The sequence below is a fragment of the Chenopodium album genome, chromosome 3 (genome assembly GCF_948465745.1).
Source record: "Chenopodium album chromosome 3, dcCheAlbu1.1, whole genome shotgun sequence".
NCBI classification, from domain to species: domain Eukaryota; kingdom Viridiplantae; phylum Streptophyta; class Magnoliopsida; order Caryophyllales; family Amaranthaceae; genus Chenopodium; species Chenopodium album.
This window is the reverse complement of record NC_137836.1, coordinates 9,627,446-9,653,766: the sequence shown is the minus strand read 5'-3', so window position 1 is coordinate 9,653,766 and position 26,321 is coordinate 9,627,446. Positions and strand designations below refer to the sequence as shown.

The following is a 26,321-nucleotide window of genomic DNA, read 5'->3' as shown; positions in this document are numbered from 1 at the left end:
GCGCTCCATGTTGAACTCGTTCATGTCCATGTCTCCCTTCTGAACTGGGTCGAGCTGAGACATGGCTTGTTGGGTTAAGAGTAAAGGAGTGGCAGTTAGAAAATTTTCAAATCAAAATGAAGTAAGTAATGCACATTGCAAAAGTCAACCAAGAGTATAATTCCAGAGCAAGCCAAACGAGGACATTAACAGGGGATCCCTTAGCCAGGTCACTAAGGGAATCCACTTGGGAATAAAGGGTACTCAGCGACCCCATCTAAATTCCCTCTTGACTGAGAAATAGTCAAATTGGGCGATGTGGTCCGGATTAATTATAATTGGAGGGCGAGTCACGCGATGATCCCCTCGTCCAAGTTGAACAGGGGAGGAGTTGAAGTTGTTCATCTTTTTGTTGAGCTCCCTATCCCTCGTTCAGATGAAATATAGAACCTCTGTTTCTTGTCACGCCATTTAGATGGCTTGCGTAGAGACACCATGTATTTTAGTCGGGTGCTCAAAACAAACCACTCGTCTGCTTCAGCCTCCAGCTTCACCATGTTGTGCATGGTGCAGAAGACTGGAAATTTTAGGGTGAAGCCCATCCTTAGACAGGTCGCCAAGTATCCAAAAATGTTAGCCTAGCTGTTTGGCGCTAGCTGACCAAAGCAATCTAATATTCGTCCAGCAGCTCCTGGACAAATGGGTGAAGGGGAAAGCGGAGGTCGATCTCCAGGGCCACCTTATATACATTAAAGCCCCGACGAACTACCTTAGGGTCGTCAGAGGCAGCGACCGAGCCGGAGGTTTGAGGGGGATTTATCTTAAAGTCCTCCCCTAGCATGAAGAACTCCTTCCATTCCTCAAACCTATCATTGAGCTACGCCAAGGCGACTTCCCCAATTACGCAGCCGTAGGGGCTGCTAAAATCATTCTCTTCGTTCTCGGCCTCAGCGTTAGGATTTTCACCTTCCAACTCGGCCGATTGAGGTTCGAGGGCCCTTGCTAAACCGACTTCCTGGGACAGAACTCTGTTCAACTCATATGCCTCGGCAAAGCTACCTCCAATCGAGCCCTGCCCTGCCTCGGCCAATACAGTTCCTTCGGGCACCAAGGGGGCCTTGCCCTTGTCTTTCTTTCCATCCCCCGAACTGTGATTTCCAAATGGAACATTACGGGGGCTGTTGGTCAGCTCAGCAATTACAATGTCAGTCCTAGGTCTGGCCAACCTGATATGTTGAGAAAAGGGAGGAGGAAGATTTCGCTCGACAGCCACAGAAGAGCCTGGCTGATTTTGGTATTGTGCACGAGCGGCCACAGAAGCTTGCGGCTGATTTTGGCTTGATTGACATGTGGTCGTTCAAGATGAAGAGCGGGTCAAGGAAGTTGGCGACTCGTCCGATCCAAGGATCAAGTTAGCGAATAAAGCGCAGGATACATTCGGACTTCGTCTAGAATTAAAGGTTCCTAGTTGATTCTGGCGCTTCTCAAAAGAGGTGGTCAATTCAACCACCGAGCATTCACTACCACCAACAGTAGTGGCGGTATTTGTGTTTGTGTTTGAGGTTGTGGTCTCCACGTCCGTATTATTCGGATCATAGGAGGCCAATGGTTGGACTAGGCTGCCATCCGGATTTCTTGCAGCAAGAAGGCCGTGCGTTTTCCTCATACGCGCCATGTTCGGCTGTAGGGACATAGAAGAATAGGTGGGGGTGAGTTGGTACACTTGAAATGAATCCCACTCCATAAAGACAAGGGCTCGTCCCCGTCCACTCTTGATTCCTCAGTCCCAGGCAAACAGACGGCCTCATGAGGAGAAACGGACGAGGCCGAGTATTGATCCAGGATGTTCGAAAAAATTAAGAAAAAATAAAAAGAAAATCGGGAAGAAAAAGGAGAGTATTCGGTTACCTTCGTCCAAGTAGAAACTTGGAAGACTTTGAAGTTCTTGGATGAAAATTTGATCGGAAACTCAACTGCTTGAACAAAAAATTCAACTGCTTGACCGGAAAACTCAATCGCTTGGTCGGAAAACTCGAGTGCACGGCTGAGCTCTTGAATATTCAAAGCAAAAGTAACTTTCTCTCTCTAGAAGCTCTGACTTCTCTCTAGAAAGTTGAAAATGCAAAGTAAAAAAAATGAGGTCAAACCCTTGCTATTTATAGGCAAAATTTAAGGGGGTAAAATGGTAAAAACGATGTTCTCGCCTAAAGAATGTTAAACGGTTAACATTCAAAGAATTTTAACCTAGAAGTCAAACGGTTAAAACCACTTTTGACGGAATCCGTGCAAATGCCAAGTCATTTAAGACTAAATTCGAATGGACGTTATAATTGACCATCAAAATTCGACATCTGCCTCGAAATTTGAACCATTCTCTTGGAAAAATGGAGAACAGCTGGTTGCCAACCTAAAGTCATTCGGCCCATCCAATCCGACTGACGATCAGACTAGGTTCCTTGAAGATGTCTGACTAATCGGACAAGGCATTCAGCCCAATCAGGCGGACGGACAACCCTGTCCAACTCTTGCAAACATCTTCAAATGCTCAAAGAAGCCTAAAGTACTCGAACAAGTGAGGTCAAAGGAGGCGACCCGTTTGGACGAGCCACCCCCTCTGAGGGGCAAATGTTTAGGGTAAAAAATACCCCAAATACGTGGTCCAATCCCATGGTGACACGTGGCCTAATCAAGAGGCGACACGTATCAGTACAGGAAGATGACAAGTATAAAGAGCATGAGAGCACCTAAAAAATAAAGAGAGTAAAGTCCTCCTTATATCAGGAGGCCCAACTGCCCTTGAAAGCCGCAAAACGGCGCCCTGGAGAGACACATGCCCTACACTGATTGCGCAGCCAATCAAAGCACATTTTCCTAGGTCACTTACCCTAGGGGGCACAAATCCCCACCCTATAGATACCCCAATCATTGATGATGAGAAGGGTGGATTGTTTCATAACATTAAATAGAGCACTAAATAGCTCCAACTTCTCTCTACTTTTTCTCTCTAGCCTTTCCGATTTCTAGTTACTAACTTAATCGTCGGAGGTGAATATTCTGTCACCGGAATATTCGTGTTTTGCAGGTGTCCGAGTCTCGTTGCCGGCAGATCGAAGCGTTACCAGTATGCCGAGGGAGCACGCGCCCCAATGTCCTGAGTTTTCGAGAACTTTTAGATCCGCTTCAACAATGCAACAACCTCCTTTTCTAATTCCCCAAGAGAAGAGAAAGAGAAAGGAAGGAAGTCATATCCCAATTGCTCGACAACTATATTATTATTATTATTATTATTATTATTATTATTATTATTATTATGGTATGTATAATGATAAGAATAATTAAGGTAATAATAATAATGGTGATAATAATATTAATAATATGGTAAGTATGATAATAAGAATAATTATGGTTATGATAATAATGGTGATGATAATTTGTTGAACATAAATTATTTTTAATATATAGAATTCATTTCTATTGAAATTATACGTAGTATTATTTTTGCTTAACTTATTTATACCAACTACATATTTATTTATACTAATAGCATATAATATACGTATTTTGAAGTTATTGAATTTTACGAACTAAAATTTAACTTTACTAAAGTTAAATTACTACCTTTTTCCTCCAAAAAAAATTTAAAATACTACCTTCGTTTCTCTTTATTTGCAACAAAAGGGTATTTTATGTAAGATATAAATTTTTTGTTGCAACTTAAAAAACGAAGATAAATAATAATAATAATAATAATAATAATAATAATAATAATAATAATAATAATAATAATAATAATAATTAATGAACATAATTATTTTAATAGAATATAATTTGAATATGGTAAGGACAACCAACAAATGCACAATAGAACCTTAGCTGGTAAAATATAAAAGGTGATAATTGTAACTTTTTTTTTTGGAAGGAGATAGTGCATTTATGAGGTGATATTTGCACCTAAACTTTAGATAATAAATAAAATTTAAATAAACCCAAAAATAATAGAAGGTATATGTGTTAGGTAGAAAAGAGCAAAAACAGGGGAACCTCATATAAATACTCTATATCTTCTTCTCAATTTCATTACCACATTAAACAATCTTACATCTTACAATATCATTTCTTATTTCTTGTAATTTTTTGGAACTGCTTCTGTTTTTCATTTGATTACAGGAGCAGCTTCCACTTTAATTCATTTTTTTTTAATATAAAAACTCAAGAATAAAACCTCCTTTTTAAACTTTATTTCCCTCTTTTTTCTAGCTTTTCTTTTCATATTTTATCAAATGAGTGGTTTCCTTCAATTCAAACTGGAATTTGTATTAATTTTTCTGTAATTGTGCCGACAACCCCATTTCGAATAACAGTTGTTTTGCGTGATCCTGAAGAAACAAATCTAGAAAAACAGAGAATTTTCTTTCTCATCATATTTAAATCTCAGCATTTCACCAAAAAAACATCATCCTCTGTTATTATCTTCCACTGTTTTTTCGCTTCGACGGAGAAATGGAAAAAATATCAAATCAAGAGCTTCTTTTTCCAGAAGGTCTGCTAAAGCAGAGCGATGATGTAACAGGGCAAATTGGGTTAATTTGGGATCAAATTAAAACACCCATTTTTGTTCCAATTCTAAAATTAGCAGTCATTATTTGTTTGGGAATGTCAATAATGTTGTTTATAGAGAGAGTTCATATGGGAATTGTGATAATTTTGGTGAAAATGTTTGGAAAAAAACCAGAAAAAAAGTATAAATGGGAAACTATTAAAGATGATGTAGAGCTTGGTAGCTCAGCATATCCTATGGTTCTTGTACAAATACCAATGTACAATGAAAAAGAGGTACTGTATGAAATTTTCTTTATCCCCTTTTCTTAATTTTGTGATTTCGTCCCATTTGATTTTTCACGGTTTTTAAGATGCACCTTTGAGTTCGAGTATGTAACTTTGGTTAATTATGCAGGTGTATCAGCTCTCCATTGGAGCAGCATGTGGACTTTCATGGCCGTCTGATCGAATTATAATTCAAGTTTTGGATGATTCAACTGACTCAACAATTAAGGTACTATTCCGTACTACACTAGTAGTACAGTAGACTAGTGAAGTAGTGAGCTAGTGATGCTTTTTTTTTTTTTTTTTTTTTTTTTTTTTCACTTTCCTATCATATGACTATATTGTACTCGTATGAAAATTAAGGGATTAGAAATTTAGAATGCTGGTTAGCTTTTTCCTTAATATATTTACTTCGTAATTTGTTTATAAAACTGTAAAAATACTTTTAATGGAATATTATTACCTCACAAAGAGAATCAAGATAAAATTAAGGGGTTAAAAATTTTCAAATTTTTTTTTTACAACCGTGGAGAATTTGCACCTCAAACTGTATAGACTTTGGATTTTTGGCAACCGTGCACCACAGCTTTTTATTCATGGAAAATCGATTTTTAGAATTATCTCATCTTTATTTTTATGATTTTTTTTTTTTTTACAAGGGTTTTCTTTTTATGTGTGGTGAAAAAAATTAGAAAATTACAATTACAACTTACATCATCTAAATAGGGACTAATTTTATCCTAAAAAAATAAAGATTAATTATATTTATTTTTTTTACCTAGAAAGCATTTACGAGAAACATTACTCGTATTTCAACTAGCTATCAAGATTATTGTACGTGTCAAAAAAAAAATGTAAATTTTCAGTTTAAAAGAATATCACTCCGTCTGCCCCCCCATTTCAATAAGATGAAGTTGTTAGGAGGAGATCATGAGTTCGGTTATTTAAAAATTAATCAGATAGTATTATTTCAAAATATCGCGATTGTCACCTATTTCATGTCCTTCAAAGTCATAGAGAACCATAATTCTTATATACGGAGTATATATACAAAATTTTGAGAAGAGTTTGGAGAGTGATGAAGCACTTCAGATGACACTTCTTGAGTTGATCTTACTTAAAATAGTAATGTACAAGATTATTACCACTTACTAAAAAACGAAAAATACTACAATGACAATGTTCATAACTTTTTTTCTTTTTCTTTTTCTTTTTTTTTTTTTTTTTTTTTTGGAATTTTGTTTATGGGGGAGCAGGAATTAGTGGCAATGGAATGCAAGAAATGGGCGAACAAAGGAATAAACATAAAGTATGAGATCAGGGACAACAGAAATGGGTACAAAGCAGGAGCTCTTAAAGAGGGGATGAAGCATAATTATGTCAAGAATTGTGATTATGTTGCTATTTTTGATGCCGATTTTCAACCTGAACCTGATTTTCTATGGCGTACAATTCCATTTTTGATGCATAATCCTCAGCTTGCCCTTGTTCAAGCTCGTTGGAAGTTTGGTAACTTTGCTTATTCTTAACTTTTTTTTCTTTCTACATATGTATATGCAAACACGACAATATCTTATAGCGTTAGAGAGATATAATAAGTTTAATTTTTTTCTTTCTACATATGTATATGCAAACACGACAATATCTACAAGCTGAAAGGCTCGAGTTATTTTGGAGCGAACTAATTAATACACTTGAGTAGTAACAGTAAAATAATGTGTGTTAAATGTTCATCTGTGCAAATGTGTACAATAATCATTAGATTAAGAATTTTGAGAAGAAGAGAACCAATTGGTTTTGTAGATGTTGGACTAAACATACATCATTTTATTTTATTTGGAAACTTTGAAGTTTATATAGTTAGGTACTTAGGTGTATTTTCTTAAATTTAAATTACTTTGGGATATCATTTTTTTTCTTTCTTCAACATAATACGTGGTATATTAATTAGTATGGGGGTGTAAAGATGAGTGAGGAGTGCAATTAAGGCAATAAGGAGCAAGGACGTAAGGTGTATGAAAGTGATATTGCGGCTCAAGTTGATTGTCCTTGTTGGCCAATTTCAAGTGTGACATTTGTTGGTAGGAATCTGATTTAAGGTAGCTTTCCACGTTGCTCTTAATTAATAAAGGAGAATAAATGTTGCTTAGGAAGTTTATTATAAAAATATTAAATAAATAAATAAATAAAGGTAATGATATATGCAAAACTCCAAAGATTGCATGTAGGCATGTAATACATTTTCTAATAAATTATTACTCTGTATTTCATATTAATCTAGAAATGCATGATAAACTTACATGTCAATTATTAGTGTAGTTATTGTTTGAATTTTTTTTTTTTTTTTTTTTTTTTGGAAGATTCTTATAAATTAAAGGAAATTTTGTCAAAAACTATCAATTAAAGTGCGTGAAAACAACTACCTATTAAAAAAAAAAAATTAAAAGAACTACCACAAAGTTGTAAAAAGTTTAAGTAGCACTACCACTTTAATAATTCCAACTAGAATATTCGGCATGTAGGTTCTACTTTTTACCTTTACCTCATAAAATCATCATCTAAATTAACTAAATTACCCTTCATAAAGGTAAAAAGTGATAAAAAGAAAAACCTAAATACCGGAGATTTTAGCCATTGTTAAAGTGGTAGTGCTAGTTAAACTTTTTATATCTTTGTGGTAGTTCTTTTAAAAAAAAAAAAAATTAATAGGTAGTTGTTTTCAAAACACGTGCTTTAATTGGTAGTTATTGACAAAATTTCCTAAATTAAACAACCCTTTTCCAAAAATAATACAACAATTTGTATTCTTAAGAGGGCTAAGGGCTAGCCAAAAGTTAAGAGTGGAAACATTAAGGATGAACTCCATGGAGTACTATACTACTACTAACATTAATCAACTCTTAGTTTTGTCATAAAGAAAATACACTGTATTTAATGTTTATGGTGTCTTCTTAGGGATATGTATACAAAAAATTGCATTATATCATAAGGGCAAATTGCTTCAAAACATAAGCACTAGTCTCTAATATTGTTATCGTAGTTGTATTAGTTTGTTAGTTAGCAATATTAAGTGTTAATTTTTGTTTGTTTAAGGTAAGGAAAAAAGCCCTAATCGTATCTCAACCGTCAAGGTTTTTTTGGTTTGGTATTTGCAGGTCGGACACTTTGAAAGTAAGGGGTAAGGGTAAGGGATCCCCAGGCTTAAAGTGTCCCTAGTAGAGATTGAACCCCAAACCTCAAGGTTGGAAGGTGACAATCTTACCACTAGACCAAGCTTAGCTTGGTGGATAAGTGTTATTGTTTGTACCGTAGGATCCTATAGAATTGAGAGGGACACTACTAATACATTTTACAACACTTTGAATCTCAACAATACTTTTCCAATGATGGAAGCTTTGTTAGATTTCTAATGAAACACTCCATGATATAGCAAGGTGATACGCCAAGTAACTCTTTTCTTTTCAAGATTTTTCTAAGCAATTAATAGAAAGAAAAAGTTGTAACATGAAATATACTAGTATTTTTCCTGCTTTAAAGTTATGAAATGGCAATATGAATATATCCCATGAGTAAGACTTACACTTGCAGAAGTATATAGATTGTTCCAAAAAAAAATGTTTCAATTGACCCACATGCTCCCTTTTTCCTTCATTTCTTCTTACTTAGAACCAAAAAAAAAAAAAAAAAAAAAAAAAAAAAAAAAAAAAAAAATTAAAAAAAAAGTATGGACCAAAATCAAGTATGAAGGTCAAATCTGTCATTTCAATTTATCAAATGTTATCAAGTAGTTACAGACTTACAGGCTTACAGCTAGCTCCATGTGCTTGGGAAATTTCTTCAGTGATTAGTGATTACCATTGTCTGGCTCATCAAGGAAAAAAATTAAAGTCTAGGAATTTATGATATAGCTTATATATATATATATATATATATTTTAATGTGATGGAGACCTCTCATAGTCCCCATTTATTAAAAATATAGGCACTCTATGTTAAAAAACTTTGTCCTTTTTTTTTCACAAAAAAATAATTTCCTTTATCTCGAATTCATTTAATCATTTGTTAACTTTATTTTAAATGTAATTAAAATTTATTTTTACTTCTATAATTTGTTTTTCAATATTAAATCAATTTTTGTTAGTCGCTAATTTGTAAATATGATCTCTTATTCCGTACTTCATATTAATCCGAACAATGATTATTAGTTGAAAAACTAATGTAAATAAATTTTGCAATTCTAGCGATGATATGAAACTACTGAGTAAGGGCCTGTTCACTTCACCTTAAATTCAGTTTAATTCAGCTCCATTCAGTTTAGTTTAGTTCAGTTCCGTTTCTAATTTCCTTTTCTTATAAAATATTCATTTCAACACTATTCAGTTCATTTCAGTTTAAATCAGTTTAGTAAATGTGAACATGCTCTAACTAAAGTTGTTGAATAGAGTTTTTTTTTTTTTTTCCTCATTTTGATGATTAAAGGATGATTGTTGCTCATTTAATCATCAAATGAGCAAAAATTAAGCTTGAGTGCATCTTACACCTGAATGTTTGTAATACTTATACACTGTATTATTTATTTACTTTGTTACAATAGTTTTAAAATTTACCCTTTACATATTTTTTGGCAGTAAATTCTGATGAGTGTTTGATGACAAGAATGCAAGAAATGTCATTGGACTATCATTTTACCGTGGAGCAAGAAGTTGGATCTTCTACCTATGCTTTCTTTGGCTTTAATGGTAACCTCACTTTACTCTTTTCAAGATATAAATAAATTCTATGAGTACTAAACCTTAACCAATGTATTTTCACACAATTCCCAAATTAGATAGCATTTTTGTGGTCATGATTTAATTTACCAACCTTTACTTACCAATTACCAGAAAATGAGAAAATTTCGACACATCAACAGAAAATGGAAAAAAGTTCAGAGTCAAATATAAAATAAATTTAATGGAACTTATGCCTATTATTTTAGTCAATAGAAACATGACAAATGAGAGTTGTATGTAGGGACCACATATAATAATTGTATGTGTAGCCTTTACCCCAATGACCAATATTAAAATTGGTCTACTTTGTTAGGGTATTTATATATGTAGAAGTTGGAACGATATTCTATATATATATATATATATATATATATATATATATATATATATATATATATATATATAATTGAGATCATGTGAGAACCAAGGTGAATAAGACTCTCTCCAGTGGTGAAACTCAAGTGGGTATCTTTAAGAGAGAGAGAGTATTTTTTGCAATGTATACCAATAAGTTGGTATCTGCTAAGTTTAGATACTCAACTTTGAGTCTCATTTGCCAAAAAATGTGGGCGCCATGTCAATATTCTACTTATTTTGTAATTTATTTAAAATTTACCTTTTTTTTTTAATCTTACAATATTTGATATTAAAAATAAATGGATTTGGTTAGCCAAATTGAAAGTGACATTTGTATATTTTAAAGAGTCTCGCTATTGGGAAATTAGGTTTCACATGAGTTGCTAAATTGAGAAGTGAGTATGGTATCACTATTGGAGGTAAAAAAACAACTCATTTTGTATTTCAATACTCAAATTTGAGTCTCACCATTGGAGATAGTCTAATAGGAACTAGGAATCAATCTCAGCCTTCAATCGTGCTCCATCTGACGGCTCACATCTCACCCGCTTTTATTAATGGCATTTTCGTAATTTTGCGGATTTTCAAACTTTTTTCCAGTTTTTTAACTTTAAAGGTAATTTCATTTACTTTATGACTGATTTCATTTATTTTTACTAACTTTTCATTTACTTTTTAAAAATAAAATTGGGAATAAGTTTGTAACATTCAAATATTACGAAAATGTCATTAATGACACGGGAAGCATGTGAGCCGTCGGATTAACATGATCTAAAAGCCTAGATTAATTCCTAGTTCTTATTTTAGCCTTGGTTCTATTATAACTTGGCTATAAATATATATAGCCAACACCCTCTATTGAGGGGAGTCGTATTTTCCCAAACACTCGTACATACTTAATGAGTGTTCATGGGAACTTGATAACCTTTGAATATCATCTTTTGTTGACGCCTTGGTGCCAAAATTAAATAAGTACACTATAAGAAAGAGTTGAAATAAATAGGGGAATGACAAATCAAAAATTGAAATAAATTGGGGAATGATAAGTCAAATATTATCTTATATCTTGACTTTTGATATGTTGGAAAGGTTCTTACACTTAGTTATCATACTCATCTCTTATACATAGAATATGAATACGTAAAGAACTATGAGTACCCAAGTTAAAGTTCTTACCATGGCATATACTGTTAGACTTTAGAGCAGAATCATAGCACTATGAACTAACGTTAGTTGTTTCACAAAGTAGCAAAGGTTGAATTTTGATTAAATGTTCAATAGTTGATCAAGAAGTTACCATGCTCATAAGTCATAAATGCGAGGGAATGCAGGCACAGCTGGTGTATGGAGAATCTCAGCTATCAATGAAGCAGGGGGATGGAAAGATCGGACAACAGTCGAGGACATGGATCTTGCTGTTCGAGCTAGTCTCAAGGGGTGGAAGTTTTTATACCTTGGTGATCTCCAGGTATCGTTTTAAGTCATAAAGAATCGGTGCTACTTAATGTGCTTATCCCCTATGAATTAGGTACGGAATTGTGTGAACTGTAAGATGGAACTAGGGGAATAAGGTCAAAGGGTGCGAATGAGCCCAGTAGTTTCGTAAGCCTAGTTCATCAGAAAGTATTGCACTCATTTTTCAACAATAAAAGTTCTTTGAGAAAACTAATGCAATGATGTTGATACAGGTGAAAAATGAACTTCCAAGTACCTTCAAAGCATACCGATTCCAGCAACATCGATGGTCCTGCGGCCCTGCGAACTTGTTTAGAAAAATGGCGTTGGAGATCATAAGAAACGAGGTAGGTATCTTCTTCTCGATGTACTTGTCAAAAAAGTAAACATTCTTTCTGAAAAGAAAAAGACTTAGCGTTCAATATTTTGCAGAAAGTTTCGTTGTGGAAGAAGGTACATGTGATATACAGCTTCTTCATAGTCAGGAAGGTCATAGCCCATGTAGTTACCTTTGCTTTCTACTGCATCGTCCTTCCCGCCACTGTATTAATACCCGAAGTTGAAGTGCCAAGGTGGGGAGCCGTTTACATCCCTACCATTATTACCTTCCTCAATGCAGTTGGGACGCCAAGGTTTACTTCAATCCTCCTCTCATTCTTTTTCTATCTTGTTTCGTTTCACTAAAACTCCCAAACTTATGTCCTGATGCTTATCTTTTACTGCAGATCACTTCATCTGCTAGTTTTCTGGATTCTCTTTGAAAATGTTATGTCATTGCACCGCACCAAAGCTACCTTTATTGGTTTGATGGAGGGTGTGCGAGTGAATGAGTGGGTCGTTACTGAGAAACTTGGTGATGCTCTCAAGTTCAAATCGGTGATTAAAGGATACAGGAAACCTCGTTTTAGGTTTGGAGATAGGTATAACCTCACTGACAAAAACTTTATGCTATCATTGCCTTAGCTATTTCTAATGGACTATCCACCCAATGCACAAACTGATTTCTTTCTCATTTTCACTCATTTGAACAGGCTGCATATACTAGAACTCGGCGTTGGAGCTTACCTCCTCTTCTGTGGCTGCTACGACCTACTATATGGAAAGAACCACTTCTTCCTCTACCTTTTCTTTCAAGCCTTCGCCTTCTTCGTGGCAGGATTTGGATATGTGGGTACCTTTGTTCCAGGCTCCTAACTCTGACATAAAAAGACAATGTGAATGCGTACCTTCTTTTTCACTTGGCTGGAACTAGCTTGCAAGACCCAGTTATATCCTCCTTATAGCAGCATAAGGGAATGGTGCCTTCAGTGGCAACCCCCTCGAATACATGAGAATCAATTTTGTAAAGTCAATGACACAGATAAAACCAGAGTTTGGGAGATGTAGTTTGCTTTTGTGTAAAGTTTGGAGAACCTTCAGGACCATAGTTTGGTCAGAAGATTTGTTGTAGTCTTATAGATATGGTTACACAAAAACGTGCAAGCTGTAAGAAATATAATTCCAACAATTCAAGGGGCTACTTCTTTCCCTTCACAAACTCTTATCTTATCTTTGCTCAAATTTTGTAGTCAGTATGCGTATCTATGCCGCTTTCACCAAATAAAGGTATTAATAAGTGTAACCTTTGTTAAGCTGTCAAGCATTCCATGTCAAATGCTCTAGAAATCATAACCTTCACAAACAGAAAAACTGTAATCAAATCCATCCAGGAGTCCAACAAATGCCAAACCAAAATTGGAGTTCCAAATAACAGTGGCTGTTTGTTCAAAATCCCCCCAAATCTTCTCCCTCTCTCTCTCGCCAAATAATGGAAGGTATAACAGGGTGTATGATTGAAGTAATGAACTTATAGCAAATGCAGGACATGTACTCTGTTACATTTACTTTGGGGCAGAGAAAGTAATGTGCTGAAGGGTACACTGTGACTTAAAGACATAAATCATGCAAGCCATAAATGTCCTGTTGTCACATCACACGTTATCAGGCCAACCGACATTGCTTAAATGCAGCAATTCAATTGCCATATACCAGGCGGAGACACACACATCTAGTATCCACACACACACACATTTCAGCCACTGAACAAGCAGGCAGATTTGGTTCACAAGATTATAATAAGCTTCAAAGACTTTGAAGATTTCTAATTCTGATGCATCAATTAATCCCTAGTAGAATACAAGGACACTTATTCTTCATTCATAATAGCAAACCATCTCAAATAATGAATTAAGTGAGACGATTTGATCAAATACACCGGAATTTCAGAAGATTAAACAATAGAAAATCAACAAAACCTCAGGCAAGCAAAGGCATAGATGAACCAAACCACCACTTTACTTATACAACCCACCAATGAGTCAATGTTCACACATTGGCGTCATCAAATAAAAAGCCAAATATCAACAGGAATAGGCATCATTATCCATCCAAAAGTACCAAAGAAGAAATCTTAAAAGAAAAAAGGGCACCAATTCCACATAGCAAAGCACTCATCACAAAGCAACGTCAACATAAATACACAAGTCTCCATCAAATGTCACGCAAAAATCTAATAACAGCACGTCTCCGAAGGAATCAGATCCTCTCCAAGGTCCAGTACCTTTATGTAGGGCCGAATTTGAAGATGGGAACTAGACGAGAAGAACAAGAGCGGATCCTAATTCATCCCGAAAAAGAAATCAATGAGAACATAACCCAGTCCATGAGGAAATTTTCATTACCAAACTTATGTTGAACATCAATTACTCGTCTTAATCTACCCAATCATGCCACTCCTGACTCCTAATCATCCAAAAGAGCACCAACATAAAGTAAACAACTAAACAACACAAATACAGTACAGGCTCATTTCCAATCATGTTTAGCTTATATGATCAAGAACAAAGATCAAATTTTCTATTACGTCGATAAAAGTCAAACCAAGCTCCATTCAACCAAATCAATCCGCATTATGAAAAATCAACAACATAGATTTTAAATTCTAAGTTTGGCAATTCAACTTCCATCAATCCCAAAATTTAAATTAATTTTGATAAATCAAAAGTTCGAGTGTTCTACTCCAACTCAATCTATCATTCCAAGTTTCCAACAATCATCATAATCAAGTAAACAACAGATAACACTACTATTAAGTATAAACTTTAACAAACCAATTACATTAATCTAAAACAAGGGTTTGCTCAATACAACATTATTCAAACAAAGAAAAAAAAAAACTCACATTTGAAACTCCTGAAAAAAAAACCCTAATTCCCAAAAATTAGAGAACCTTGAGCATATCCTCAGCGCCGCTAAAAGTAAAAGCGCCGCCATCTTCCATATTAAGCACCTTAACAACACCATCTTCAACCAACATAGCATACCTCTTCGATCGAACTCCTAATCCAATCGGCTTATCGCTCAAATCAAGCTCAGCACCAATAGCCCTCGTAAAATCGCCATTACCGTCGCTTAACATCATGACTTCATCACCAACATTCAAACTCTCTTTCCACGCTTTCATCACAAAAGCGTCGTTAACAGAAATGCAAGCAATAATATCGACGCCTTTAGATTTCAGCTCAGAAGCTTTAGCGACGAAACCAGGGACATGTTTCTGGGAGCAGGTGGGGGTGAAAGCGCCGGGAACAGCGAAGAGGATGGCTTTCTTGGAGGTAGTGAGGGCGGAGATTGTGACGGTTTGGACTTCATCAGAAGCGTCGAGAAAGGAGAGGGTAGCGTCGGGAAGCTTGGAACCGACGGAAATGGCGGCGGTAATAGTGGGTTTTGTGGAGTAGTTGAGGGGTTTAAGGGAGGAAGAGGGTTTGAGGTTGAGGGAGAATGAAGGGGTGAGAGTGGAGTGAAGGAGGTTGTTGTTGCGGCGGAAGAGGGAGGGTTTTGGGGTGGAGAGAGAGAAGAGTCGGGTTGCTGCTGCGGCGGCGGTGGTTGCGGTGGTTGCGGTGAATGCAGCCATTGTTGTCGAGGAGAGAGAAAGTAAGTGTGAGAATGAGAGTGAGAGTGAGAGTGGGTGAGAAGTGTGAGATTGAGAAATTTTATGAGGAAATGTTGGTTTTCGTTAGTTGAGAGAGCAAATAAATGGGGTTGAATTTAACGCAATTGTGACACCTATTAACTAATTTTAACTCTTTCAATTAAAAGAATTCGTGTGATGAGTGTGATTTGTCCTTGTTTCATTAGTGATTTAGCCTTCCATTTCGGGTAGTCTATAAAAAATTTGTTTGACAAGGATTAGGATTAGGAAGAGAAAAGCTATTGAAGTCATGGAGGAAGGTTAACCTAAAGCGTCGTTGTGGATGAGTGGATGACCAAATCCGAAGCACTATGTTGAAAGGATGATGAACATTGAAGGAGATCTCATTAATAAGATTGATTTATAAAATACGTAAATCGTTCAATTTGTTTAGAGCAACTCTCAGTTTCTTAATTGAGAAACATAGGATGTTTTATCAAATGTCGTTCACTCACCTATCTTCCTCCTTCCTTCTTGCTTTCTTAACGTAACAACATCGGTTATTTCACCAAATTTTCAAACAACAACCCAACAACTACATATAGCAACACCAACACAAACCCCAACCAATCATTTTGTGGAGAAGAACCCACTGGATTTTGAAAATAAAAATTCGATAATTAACTTAGAATTTGCTTCAATGGTGGAAAGAACCCTCAAAGGCTGCTTCAATGTGCATCACAAGTATGGTTCTTCTAATGGTATTTATCAAGCTTGGTTCATTGAAGTGAATGCCTTAAGATTGTAAATTAAGAAGAAAAAAAAAAAAAAAAAAAAAAAAAAAAAAAAAAAAAAAAAAAATCTGTAATTGGTACTTCACTACTTCATATTAATTAGCTCCTACTAAGACAAGGTCTCCTTTTGTTCTTGTTTAATTAAGTCATCCTAATTAATAATATCTTAAAATAGAGTGTACCTAGCTAAAAATGTCTTTTTACATGGGATAAAAGGTTGATGCTTATCAAAAGACAAACATAAGGGGTTAAATTGAAATTGCAAATGTAACATATAATGCGTAACTCTTTCAATTACAAGAGTCCTTGTCTTTTCCTAGAGCTGTCAAATTAAAGCTCAAAAAACTGAATAACCCGATGTGAACTAGCAATAGCTCATTCCCAACCTATATTTGTATAACTACCTATATTTGTATAACTAGTGATACTAGTGACCCGAGTAATATGCAATTGAGAGTACTAAAGTTTGGCATACGTTGCAGACTTGCAGTTAAGGTACTCAAGTTTCAAAAGTTGCAGGTAGAGTACTCATCACAAAATAAAGGAAATTTTGACAATTACCACCTTGTGTTATGTCCATTTTAGCAATTACCACCTTCTATTTTTTTTTTTTTTTTTTGAAAATTACCACCTTCTATTTTCAAAAACATCAAAAATTACCACCTTCTTGCCTCCCAACTACCACATGACGTCATTTTGGGCTCATTCTTTCCCTTTCCTCCCTATTTCCCTCACATTTCTCATTCCTAACTCGATTCTCATCCCCCCTTTCACTTTTTTCCCCCAAACAATAAAAAACACTTCAATTCACTCCTCCAAATCAAAATTGACGAACAATTATTGGTGGTTTGGGAGAAAAAGTGAAAGGGGAGATGAGAATCCAAATAGGAATGAGAAATGTGAGGGAAATAGGAAGGGAAGGGAAAGAATGAGCCCAAAATGACGTCACGTGGTAGTTGGGGGGCAAGAAGGTGGTAACTTTTCATGTTTTTGAAAATAAAAGGTGGTAATTTTCAAAATATAAAATAGAAGGTGGTAATTGCTAAAATGAACATAACAGAAGGTGGTAATTGTCAAAATTTCCCAAAATCAACCTAGTACAACAGGTTAATCAAGCTAAAAAAAAAAAGAGGAAATTTTGACTTTTACCACCAAAAAATTTGGACAAATTGGTTTTTTACCACCTACTATTTTAAAAGTTTTATTTTACCACCAAATTAAAAAAATTAAAGTTATTTTTTACCACCAAATTACAACTCCGGTGACTGAAAAACGCAATTGGTCCCACTATAATGGCTACCTTTTGATTTTTGTTTGTTTTGGTCACGATTTTCCGTCCTATAAAACCATTGCTTAATCATCCAACGGTCGAAAAATATCAATTGTGCTTTATTCTCTCAAATTACAATATAAAGCTCACGAATTCAGCCACAAACATCAGTATTCCACAAAAAATTTACGAATTGGGTTGAAAAGTGGGAATTGAAGCAGTTGAGGTAAGTCGTTTTTTCGCACATATAATTACCTGATTTACTTGAATTGATTCAATAATTTTGTTCGAATGTTCATATAATTTGTGATAACGAGGTAATTAATCCACAATCTATTGCTACAACTTAGCAATTAAAACCCAGATTATGTTTTTGTAAAATTAAGGTTCATGTGAAGTTTGAAATTGGGGGTTTTGTGAATTAATGGTTGTGCATTGAAATTAGGTTTATGAAATTGTAATTAAGCTGAATTGGTACAACTACTGAAGTTGTTAAGTGTGATTTTGTAGGAGGTAATATCTTCTTTAAGTTTTTCTCCTTCAAGAGAGAGAAAATGTAAGTGTGGAGTTCCCTTTGCAAAGTTGCTTCAATCTCAGTGACTTGATATGCCAAGTTTCTATTTTCACCAATCTCACAGCATACACCTTAAATGGACATTTCACACTCTTTTTGCAAACACACATAAGTACCTTTCGCTGTCAGATTCTCGAATCGTTGTTGGTGAATTCGAAAACGTCGCATGCTTTCAAGTCCCCCCTGGTTGAAAGTGACGAACTCAAGGCTGGGTTGTATGGTTTGTGTGGTGCTAGATCTTCGTCTCTACGCAAACAATTGATATGAAAGCTCAAAGAAAATTAAAAAAATGAAAGAGAAAAGTAAGAAAAGTTAAGGTGAGAGAGCAAAATTCAGAGCAGTTAATGAGAGGAAGGTGAGAAAAGGGAAGGAAATTCAATTGTGTTGTTAGGGTTATTCAATAGGAAAAATAAATCGGGGTGGGTAGCATTTAATTTGGATGGAAAGGGTAAATAGTGAGACCCATTACGTTTTTCAGTCACCGGAGTTGTAATTTGGTGGTAAAAAACAACTTTATTTTTTTATTTGGTGGTAAAATAAAACTTTTAAAATAGTAGGTGGTAAAAAAAAATTCGTCCAAATTTTTTGGTAGTAAAAGTCAAAATTTCCAAAAAAAAAAAAAGGAAAAAGAACATTTTGACATTTATGCAGAGGGTACTGATGTTTGCAATTGTTCAAGAATTAGAGCGGTTAAAATATAGCCGTTACAACTTCAAAAAAACTGACTTCCATATATACTCATCTCTATAGCCATCTACTCCACCCTGCAGCTATTTCAGAACCACAAAAAGGGCATGGACAAGAGATAACCCTATCAGAAGGTTTCTTGCTTGCCCTGTCTATGATGCAGAAACTGATAGGAGGGGGGTGTAAATTTTTTAAGTGGGTGAACATGGAAGACCCCAATGCATGGCAAACTGAGGTGATATTGGGGCTTAATCAAGAGAAGCAGGAACTCAAGAATGAAGTTATGTCAATGAGGAAGGAATTAAAGCAAGCAAACAAGTATGCTAGGAAGATTGAAAGTGATTATGTTATGCTTAAAATTAAAAGGGCTGCAAGGATGAATTTGGGCATCAATTGTGACTTATGAAAGGTTGTTATTGTGCTTCTTGTGCTAGGAATTTGGTATGCAATGAAGAATTGATCAAATGTAGCCTGGATTAAGTATCTATTTGTACCTTGTGCAGCTACTTCTTGTGGCTGTTTCTCTTCTTCTTTGCTAAATCTTGTAATAATTATTGCAATTAGTTTATGAATTTATGTACTCATGATGGAATCAATACAATAATTTCTGTGTTTTTATTACCTGCAATGCTTGACTTGAAATGGTGTTGCTGTTTTGGCTTTGCTGCTGACTTGACATAGGGTATTGATATTGAGTGAAGGAGTACACAGTTTGCTCCCCTTCAATATCAGTGTAAAATGCCTTGTTTGTTTGTTGTTGACTTGGTCTGGGATTGGTTGGAACCTTCAATTTACCAAAAATAAAAACTCTCAGTATTAGTGTAATTTGAATACAATGCAGGAATTAAATGAGTTAGAGTTTCATACTAATGCAACTCTCTGATAGCCATTAGGATATGTGTACACTCCAAATCCCCTCATGTGCATGGGCACAGAACTGGTAGGTGCATTTGCATCAGATTGAGGCTCTTTTGTTGTGGGTGTGTGTTGAGTTGCTTCTCTTTCTTTTGGAGCATTCTTGCATCCTCTTTTGTTATGTCCTTGTCTTCCACATAAGCTGCAAGTCTGAGGGTTTCCTGTCTTCCTCAAATTTCCAGAAGATGTTATCTCTCCTGCCTGATATCTTCTCTTTGTGTTTGGTCTGCCCTGCACCTTTTTCAATTTTGGTGGGATGACACAGGCATCAGACCATGGCCATTCTTGGGGACCATTCAAAGGCTCAAGTAGGAAAGCATGTGCTTCTATGTACTTGTCCCTGGTGAAGAACTCACTACATAGTCCTCAGGCTGCTCTGATTTATTCTAAATAGCAACCACAACATGCTTGCAGGGAATGCCACTCAGTTGACAAGCATTGCAACTGTATGTTCTGGTCTTCAAGTCTACCACAAATTTGTCCTGTGTTGCACCCTTCCTGACCCCATAACAGAATCCCCTATCCCAAAAAGCATTCCACCCCCTTGCCTAAATCTTCACCTTACCTTCTCCAATCTCTATTGAATCCTTGGGTAGAGAAGTACATTTTTCCCACCAATGTCATCTCTTTTTGTGGAGTCTCTCCATAACCCCTCCCTTATATCCTCAAGCATTGTAATAATGGGCTTATGCCTTGAACTCAAAATGTATGCATTGAAGACCTCACTCATGTTGTTATCTACACTATCACAACATGACATTGGAGTGTAGAAAGCCCTACACCACTTCTTGTAATTCCTTTTTATCAAATCTTCAGCTGCATCAGCGGAAATGACCCTCATGATTTCAATGTTACTTAGAAACCCATTTTTAGTGTTACTTTTAGCTATTGTCCAAAATTGCTTTTAGAATTCAAGTCCCCTTCCAAAGATCCCTCTGAAATTGCAGTACACATGCCTAGCACATACCCTTGTTTCAGCCTCTAGGAAGACACCAGATACTGCTGCTAACAAGCCCTTCTGCTGGTCAGACATAAATGTGTAACCAGCTCCTGTTGCTGTCTTTAAATCATCAGCAAGTAGAGACAGGAACCATGTCCAACTGTCAGTACTCTCAACTTCAACAATAGCCCAGGCTAAAGGAAACATTTGGTTGTATCCATCTCTCCCTACAACAACAAGTAATTGGCCCCCAAAAGGTCCCTTAAGGAAATAGCTATCAAGGGAGATAAAGGGCCTAAAACCAGCTTTGAACCCTTTCTTCGGTGCTTTAAACTCTCAAAAACATTAGCACTCATCTGCAAATTCATAGTGTTTCCTCTGTTACTCCTTAATATTTCTGCAGCATACCTAAGAAGCAAAGAGTATTGTTCTGCATACTCTCCAACAATCAAAGCTTGACCCTTCTTCCTAGCCCTGTAAGCCTTGAATTTGCTCACCCTTACTCCTTTTTCAAGCCAAATAGTCTCCCTAATGTCATGCAACTTCATGTAAGGGTTGACTCTAAACCAATTTTCATAATTCCTAGAAATCTATGTGGAGGTCATGCAAGTCACTTTTGCTTGCCTGCCACAATTATGCTCTCCAATGTGGGATTTCACAACAAAATTTCTTTTCCCTTTTTCCCAAGAAGCCCAAATTTTCCAAGGAAAACCCTTGTGTTAGTTGAGACGAACACTACAAGAGGGGGGGTGAATTGTAGGTGAGTTCCTAGTGACTACTTTTTCAAATATAAAACAGAATAAAATAGGAACTTGCAATGCACACAGGATTTTACGAGGAAACCTTCTAGTGCCCAACTAGAAGTAAAACCTCGACCCTACCTTAGGGATTTCGAACACAAACAATTTCACTATAATAGGGCAAACACCAAGTTACAACCTATTATAATCAAACCTCTACTCACAAGTTCCTGAATGAACTTGCTACAGAATAGGATTCTATTCTACCCAGTCTAAGTCCCACACTCAGACTTTTTCTCGTACTCCCTAAGCACAGATCTTCTCAACTTCTCAACAGAAGCTCTCTCTCTGTATGCAATGATAACAAAAACACTCTCACCCAAATAACCCCAACCAAGTAAAGACACCTAGTATATGATCGGTAAGCTATGCATGAAACCCGAAACTAATATGACAAGATGATAAGCTTGGCAAACTTACACAATTAAAGCTCTGTAAATTCTTCACGCATAAAACTCACAAAAACCTAAACTCCTTTTTTTCTCTACTATTTATACAAGCATTACTTGTATAGCAAGTAGGTTTTCTTAAAGATAAATAAGTTAAACTTAACTTATCTTTATACACGGTTTTTATGTAAATCATTTAGAAGAAAATCTTTTCTGAAAAATAAGATAGAAATATTTAGTTAAAAAGCATAATATCTTTTTAACAAACTGATTTTAAGAAATAAACATTTAAAGAAAATCTTTTTCGAATTCTATCTTTTATATTTTCCGATTTTAATTTCTTTGCCAAGCTAACTTGTCACGCCTCTAATAGACTTCATGCATATCCTGCTTAACATATTTAACAATGAATCTAGAAGATAAAATCTTTAACTAAATCATTGATGCGCCGCACTCCTGTACTGGTAGGTTTACTTGGGCTCCACGCTTACTAAGTTCCTCCAAAGATCTTAGCCAACCATCTTCAAGTTCCTGTAAAGGAACGTTCCTGTTAGGGAACTCAGTTCCTGTGAGGGAACACTTCTTCTGTTTCGAATAACCTTCTTGAATAAAGAACTTCTTCAAGTCTTCTTAGTTTCAGTTACTTCTTTCATCTCCAAGATCAATTTCACCTAAACTAAACAAACACTTGAAAAACCTTTATTAAATGAGTTTGCTGTAGTTTAAGTTCCTCATCATCAAAACCTTTAAACATCAACACCTTGTCATGCTGCCTACACTTTGCACCCACTTTGTTAGGGTCATTTCTGTAGAACTTAATGTTCCTGCCACTACTTACACAGTAATCAGTCAAAGCTTTCCTAAAAATCACAACATTATCAAATTGTTGGCCTGCATAAAAATCAGAATTGCTGCTCACACTTTCCATATTCTCTCTCTTTTTTTTTTACCTTGCTCAGGTGCTACAAGGTACCCCATATCATCTCATCATCATCTTCACTAGGGCTATCTTCATCACTACCACCTTCCCACACTTCATCAAACATGTTCACTGATTTCCCCTAGATTCTTCTACCCTTTGCAGCATACCTAGCTCCTCCTCAAAATCCAATTCATCCTTTTTTTTCTTGTGTTAATTTGTCCCTAGCACTAACAAACTCCACATCATCTTCATCTGTCCCCTCATTGTCATAATCAAATTGAACATCTCCACTTATCCTAAGTTCAAAAGAACCACCACCAAAACCATTCAACGAGGACATGAAAGACCCTACACCAGACCCTTGACAACTCCCTTGCCCCCATTGCCTACATTAAAGTTTGTTGGCATAACCAATTCATGTTCACAGTACACATGAATCACTCTGCACTCAAGCAACAAAGACAGAAAATTATCAAAGGTCCTACTGTCAAAAGCTAAAAACCTCATCCCATCTTGCATTGTTTTCCTAGGATCTAAGAAGTGAAGCTTCACAATGTCAGTGTATCCTAAGGAATCTATCAATTGCTTGACATATGAGCTATCTACTGTGTGGGGATATCATCAAACACATTGACCCTACCACCCTTGTAGTACATGTCTTCTCCTTGCACCCACAATCCACCATGATGTACAACTAAACATGGCCTTAAATCAACCATATTGTCTACCATAATAAGCATAGCATAAAGGAACAAGACCATATCACAGTCATAATCAGAATAGCACTTCATTCATGAAATAACAAGTGCATAATAAGAACAATATAGTAGAAGAGATATGCAAAAGAAGTGGCTTCTCTCATACATACATACATATGTATATATATATATATATATATATATATATATATATATATATATATATATATATATATATATATATATATATATATATATATATATATAAATTTGTTCCATTACAAAATGGATGTACAAGCCAATCCAACTTAGTAGTCCTAAGCATTGTCATGGTAGTGACAAATCTCAAAAGATTATAAATGATTTGTCACATTAAATAAAACCTACTCTAGCATGACAATGCACTCCTACAATTCACATCTTAAAACTAAAATAAACATAACAATAAGCTTAAAACTAGCAGCTCCTACCCCCAAAAACCAACTAGCTGCACATAGCCCTCCCTCAACCCAACAACAACAGCCTACTGCTCCTCCTTGAAGAGTAGTGGGAAGCCGTTAAAGTAGACTGTCATGTCTTTGTGGATCCAGACATGAAAGTCTCGCCCATCATTGTAGATGAGGTCGTTCAGAATCCACTCGTTGACAGAGGCCATGGGTCCGTAAAAGGGTTCGAGTCGGACAAGGTGGCGAGTCATCCACCACAAATGCCATTTCCAGTAGACCTACTTAACAGTATCCCAACTCCCCCAGTCAAGCTTTGGGAAGACATGGAGGACAAGCAAATTGGGGTTGCTGAAAATTGGGTGCGCATCGGAAAGAACGTCCATACCTAGGTAAATTAAGGGAGTTAGACAAGGTTTTTTCCATGTTAAAAACTACTCTGTTTCAGTAACAACAAAACCCTAGAAATTCTCAAGCAATTCTACCTAAAAACAACCCAATTTTGATAATCAGCCACAACAATAGTAATACGCAAACAAAATACAAGATGATGACAAGACAACAAGAAAAAACCACTTTTAAACAAAAATCGCAAAAAAAAAAAAAAAACACTGTACAAACAACACCATTAATGGCGAAATAAAGAAGATAAAGACAAAAAAAGAGAATATACCTTCAGGCTTCAGTAGATTGTAGATGGTCCAACTTCGTTGTCTTGCAAGAAGATTCCCAAGCACACTCCCACATTAATGGCTGATTTCTTGAAGAGGAAGGACGATTTTTTTATTTTTTATTTTTTTTTTGAGAGGAAAAGCTTTGCTTTTTATCTGAAAAAGGAAATGCTGAGGGAAGCCAATGGGGTGAAAGGGTGATTAAAAAGGCATCCACCTTTCCAATTCTCGCGCCAACGTCAGTATAATGATAAATTTCGTTTCCCAAAGTACAACTGAGCATTTTAATAATTTTTTTTTATTTTTTTTGTTGGAAAAAGGTAGTAACCGGTTATAGGCAAGTCCCACCAGGATGTTTACCTACAATAATGGGTTCAGTACCCTATTTGCAATTTTTGAAACATTAGTACCCTCTTTGCAACTTATGCCAAACATTAGTACCTTCAATTGCATAATACTCCTAGTGACCTATAACTGAAAATCAACTTACTTGATAACTGACAATTAATTTGACCCAATACTCTATAATATATGCATGCACTCGAGTACTCGACCTAATATTAATTGACAATCGATTTAACCCAATTCCACAATTACCCAACCTTATGGTGACTTGTAACCAATTTTATCTAACTCATTGCTACATAGACCTGCCATTAGATCACAAAACTTACATAAAACTAGAAGTCAATACCATCTTAATATTTAATACCCAAACTAGAACAAGTTGAAGTAGAACTAATCATTTTCATTAATCAACCATCTAATTTCATAATCGTTGAAGTTAAAAAAAAAATTGAATGAGCTACAAAAAATTGAATTCATAAGGCATGAATAAACCAAATTGAAAATTGTGAAAACTCAATATAAATTGAAATAGTTTTGTACTCCCTCCGTCCCTTAATACAAAACCTTTTTTTAGCATTTATTATTCACATAATAAAAAGAAAGAGACTTTTAATTTAAGGGGAGGGAGTAGTATTTATTGAAAAGATTTTTCTAATTCAAACTTTGACCCTACTTAAAGTTGAGTTAGACTTGATAGTTATGAGGAAATACTTGTTAATATGTCATATTTCAATCAAAGTTAATAGGGGTATTTTTGTATTTTCTTAACTTCACCCCCTTTCTCTCTCCTCTATATACACCATTAGTCCGCCTTCTCACCACCTCACAACCTTACACACCACCCACTACACCACTGCACGACCACTGGCATCCCCGCATGACTATCGTACGTCCATTAACACCATCGCGTGACCACCACACGACTATTAGCACCACCACCACAACCACCGCAAGACCATTAGCACCACCACCAAGGCCATTAGCATCACCATCACGAGACCATTAACACCACGACCATTAGCGCCACCACCACAACCATTTACACTATTGGACAGGCAAATTCCTTCCCCTAAAGGTTTAGTATGGGCCCAATTTATATGTTTTGCAACTAGGGTGTCTTTTGTTTGGCCAGCCTGCCAGCCGGTCGGCAGGTCGAATTATACCCCGAAGGTGGCCGTGCAACGGTGGTTGTGCAAAGGAGAGAGGCAAAAATGCTTTGGGAGGGGAGGAGAGAGAAGGAATTGCTCTTTTGGGAGGGGGGGAGACAAGAGAGAACTATATTAACAAAGTTTGTTAATATGACATATTAACTAGGCACAACTCGTTATTAAACATATTCCTAATTTGAATTTACATAACAAGTTGACACAATTCATACTCGAAGTTGAAGGAAGCCCATCATGCATTTAAAAGGATAAACAATATTACAAATAGGCAAGGCTCGAACCGAACACAAAAATGGTATATTAGTATGGTCGTGCAACCCTAGATCAAGTGTTCAAGTCTGTTGGCTACTCCTTAAAGAGCATGGACTT

At 35.8% G+C, this 26,321-nt stretch overlaps 2 protein-coding genes across 2 annotated transcripts; one reads left to right on the top strand and one right to left on the bottom strand.

Moving 5' to 3' along the window:
• Nucleotides 1–4,059: 4,059 nt before the first annotated feature.
• LOC145611416 (glucomannan 4-beta-mannosyltransferase 9-like) lies at nucleotides 4,060–12,946 on the top strand. The gene is made up of 9 exons (XM_081666751.1): nucleotides 4,060–4,812; nucleotides 4,934–5,032; nucleotides 6,060–6,312; nucleotides 9,431–9,541; nucleotides 11,263–11,399; nucleotides 11,620–11,733; nucleotides 11,819–12,018; nucleotides 12,112–12,306; nucleotides 12,418–12,946. The coding sequence occupies exons 1-9, from the start codon at nucleotides 4,480–4,482 to the stop codon at nucleotides 12,578–12,580; spliced, it is 1,605 nt and encodes a 534-aa protein (XP_081522877.1). The 5' UTR covers nucleotides 4,060–4,479; the 3' UTR covers nucleotides 12,581–12,946.
• Nucleotides 12,947–14,491: 1,545 nt separating this feature from the next.
• On the bottom strand, nucleotides 14,492–15,434 carry LOC145623818 (peroxiredoxin-2E, chloroplastic-like). The gene has a single exon (XM_081676688.1). The coding sequence runs from the start codon at nucleotides 15,336–15,338 to the stop codon at nucleotides 14,646–14,648; it is 693 nt and encodes a 230-aa protein (XP_081532814.1). The 5' UTR covers nucleotides 15,339–15,434; the 3' UTR covers nucleotides 14,492–14,645.
• Nucleotides 15,435–26,321: the final 10,887 nt, after the last annotated feature.